This window comes from Orycteropus afer, unplaced genomic scaffold, assembly GCF_000298275.1.
Source record: "Orycteropus afer afer isolate SDZICR_OR568_19922 unplaced genomic scaffold, OryAfe1.0 scaffold00461, whole genome shotgun sequence".
NCBI classification, from domain to species: domain Eukaryota; kingdom Metazoa; phylum Chordata; class Mammalia; order Tubulidentata; family Orycteropodidae; genus Orycteropus; species Orycteropus afer.
Window position 1 is genome coordinate 116,331 of NW_006922048.1, and position 1,906 is coordinate 118,236.

Sequence of the window (1,906 nt, forward strand, 5' to 3'; positions counted from 1 at the left end):
GTGACACCTCTAGGTGCCCTTGTACCCCCAGCCTTTCAGTTAGCAGCTGAGCTCATTGCATCACCCAGGGACTCCCCATAAGTGATGTCCTTATAACCAATATTGGAAAATGACTGAAAGGAGGGTCAACAAAATGAAATCAGTGGCTATTTCTGGATAGTAACCTGGAGTTTCATATCTAATTTCATTTTCATCAGAACGCTATTCTCTAATCATTGAAAATTTCAGTAACCAAGAATCATTTGCATGGTCATATAAAAAGCATAAATACAATGTGTCTATACACACAGTGGAATATTACTCAGCCATAAAGAGGAATGAAGTCCTGACAGGCCACATCATGGGTGACCCCTGAAAATGTCATGCTGAGCAACAGAAGCAGAAACAACATGACAAATACTGTATGATCCTGTTTCTATGAAATAAGCAAGCATATAGAAACCAAAGACCACTAGGGGCTACAACTAATGGTGGGGTGGGAGGAGGAAAATGGTGGGATGTGAAGACTTTTTATTTAGAGGTACTGAGTTTGTGTTAATGGTGGTGGAATGATTTGAAAAAGGATAGTGAGAATGGTTGCACAAGTTGAAGATTGTCATCAACATCCCGGAACTGTACATGGAGAAAATTCAAATTAGGGTACAGTTCAAATCCACCAGCCACTCCTCGGAAGGAAGGTTGGGCAATGTACTTCCATAGCGATACAGCCTCGGAAACCCAAGGCAGGGTCACCATAGGTTGAAATAGACTCGATGGCAGTGAGTTTGGCTTGTTTTGGTTTTGTTGCATTTATTTCACTATGATAAATAAATATGACTTAAAAAAGGAAAGAAAAGAATAAAATCATGTTTTAGAGGAAAAATATATATATCAACATCCACTACCAGCCAGCTTCCACTTGATGTCTGTGGCAGCTAAGTTTGTTGTCAACTTGGCTGGGCCTGGTTAAGTGGCTGGGCAGCTGGATGTAGTTATTCCTCATGGTGAGACTGGCAATCAGCTCCATGGTGGAATCTATGGGAGCAGCTGAGTAGCTGCCTTAGGGATGTGGGCTGCTTCCAGGATATAGGCAGAAGCCTTGGGGAAGGTCTCTAGCCTTTTGCCACACTTGAACCTTGCATGTAGCTGAGTCATTGTTCAGCAGCCTGCCATGCCCTGCCGATCCTGAGACTTCTCCTGGACTTGAACTAATGGCCTGCTCTGTGGTTTGGTAACATCGGGACCATGCCTTTTGACTTGTCAACCTTGGGTTTGTCAGCCTTAGCAGCCAGCAGCTGCATGAGTTAAGAAAAGCCTCCAGCTCCAGTGGGCCGGGAGCAGGAGGCAGAGCTGAAGCCCAAGGTTGAGGGGCTTCACCCAGCCCCTAGAGCCTGGCACTTTGAACTCAGACTCAAAGCCCCCAAACAGTAAGAAAATAAACTCCTATTTGTTCAAAGCATCCATCTGTGGTATATTCCTATGAGAGTGGCACTAGGAAACTGAGACAATGTCCTTACTGACTGCTGGAGGTTTTGAAGGGGTATGAACTCACCTTTGCATTCCACCCCTGGGTCCCTGAAGTTCATCTGCCCTCTGCTGGGCAGGAAGCCCCGTTTGCAAGTGCAGTAGTAACTGCCCCAGGTGTTGGTGCAGGTGGAATAAGGTGGGCAGGTGGTTGTGTCTGCACATTCGTTCACATCTGCGTAGCGTAGAAAGAAGAGTTTGGACAAGGTTAGGGTGGCGTAAGCCATAAGCACTCAGTTACTAGGTTGGTAGTTCAATCCCACCCAAAGGCACCTCGGAAGAAAGAGCTGGTGATCTGCTTCCAAAAAACCTGCCCTTGAAAACCCTGCTCTGCAACACATGGGGTCATCACGAACCAGAGTCAACTCAACAGCACCTAAGAACAACAGAGTACCAGAAAAGC

The 1,906-nt window shown here is 45.9% G+C and overlaps 1 protein-coding gene across 1 annotated transcript in view; it reads right to left on the reverse strand.

Moving 5' to 3' along the window:
- Nucleotides 1–1,730, reverse strand: part of ADGRE1 (adhesion G protein-coupled receptor E1) — a 51,062-nt gene extending 49,332 nt beyond the window's left edge. Inside the window, exon 1 of the mRNA XM_042782764.1 lies at nt 1,532–1,730. Coding sequence (XP_042638698.1) covers nt 1,532–1,730 — 199 coding nt within the window. The remainder of the gene's footprint in view (nt 1–1,531) is intronic.
- Nucleotides 1,731–1,906: the final 176 nt, after the last annotated feature.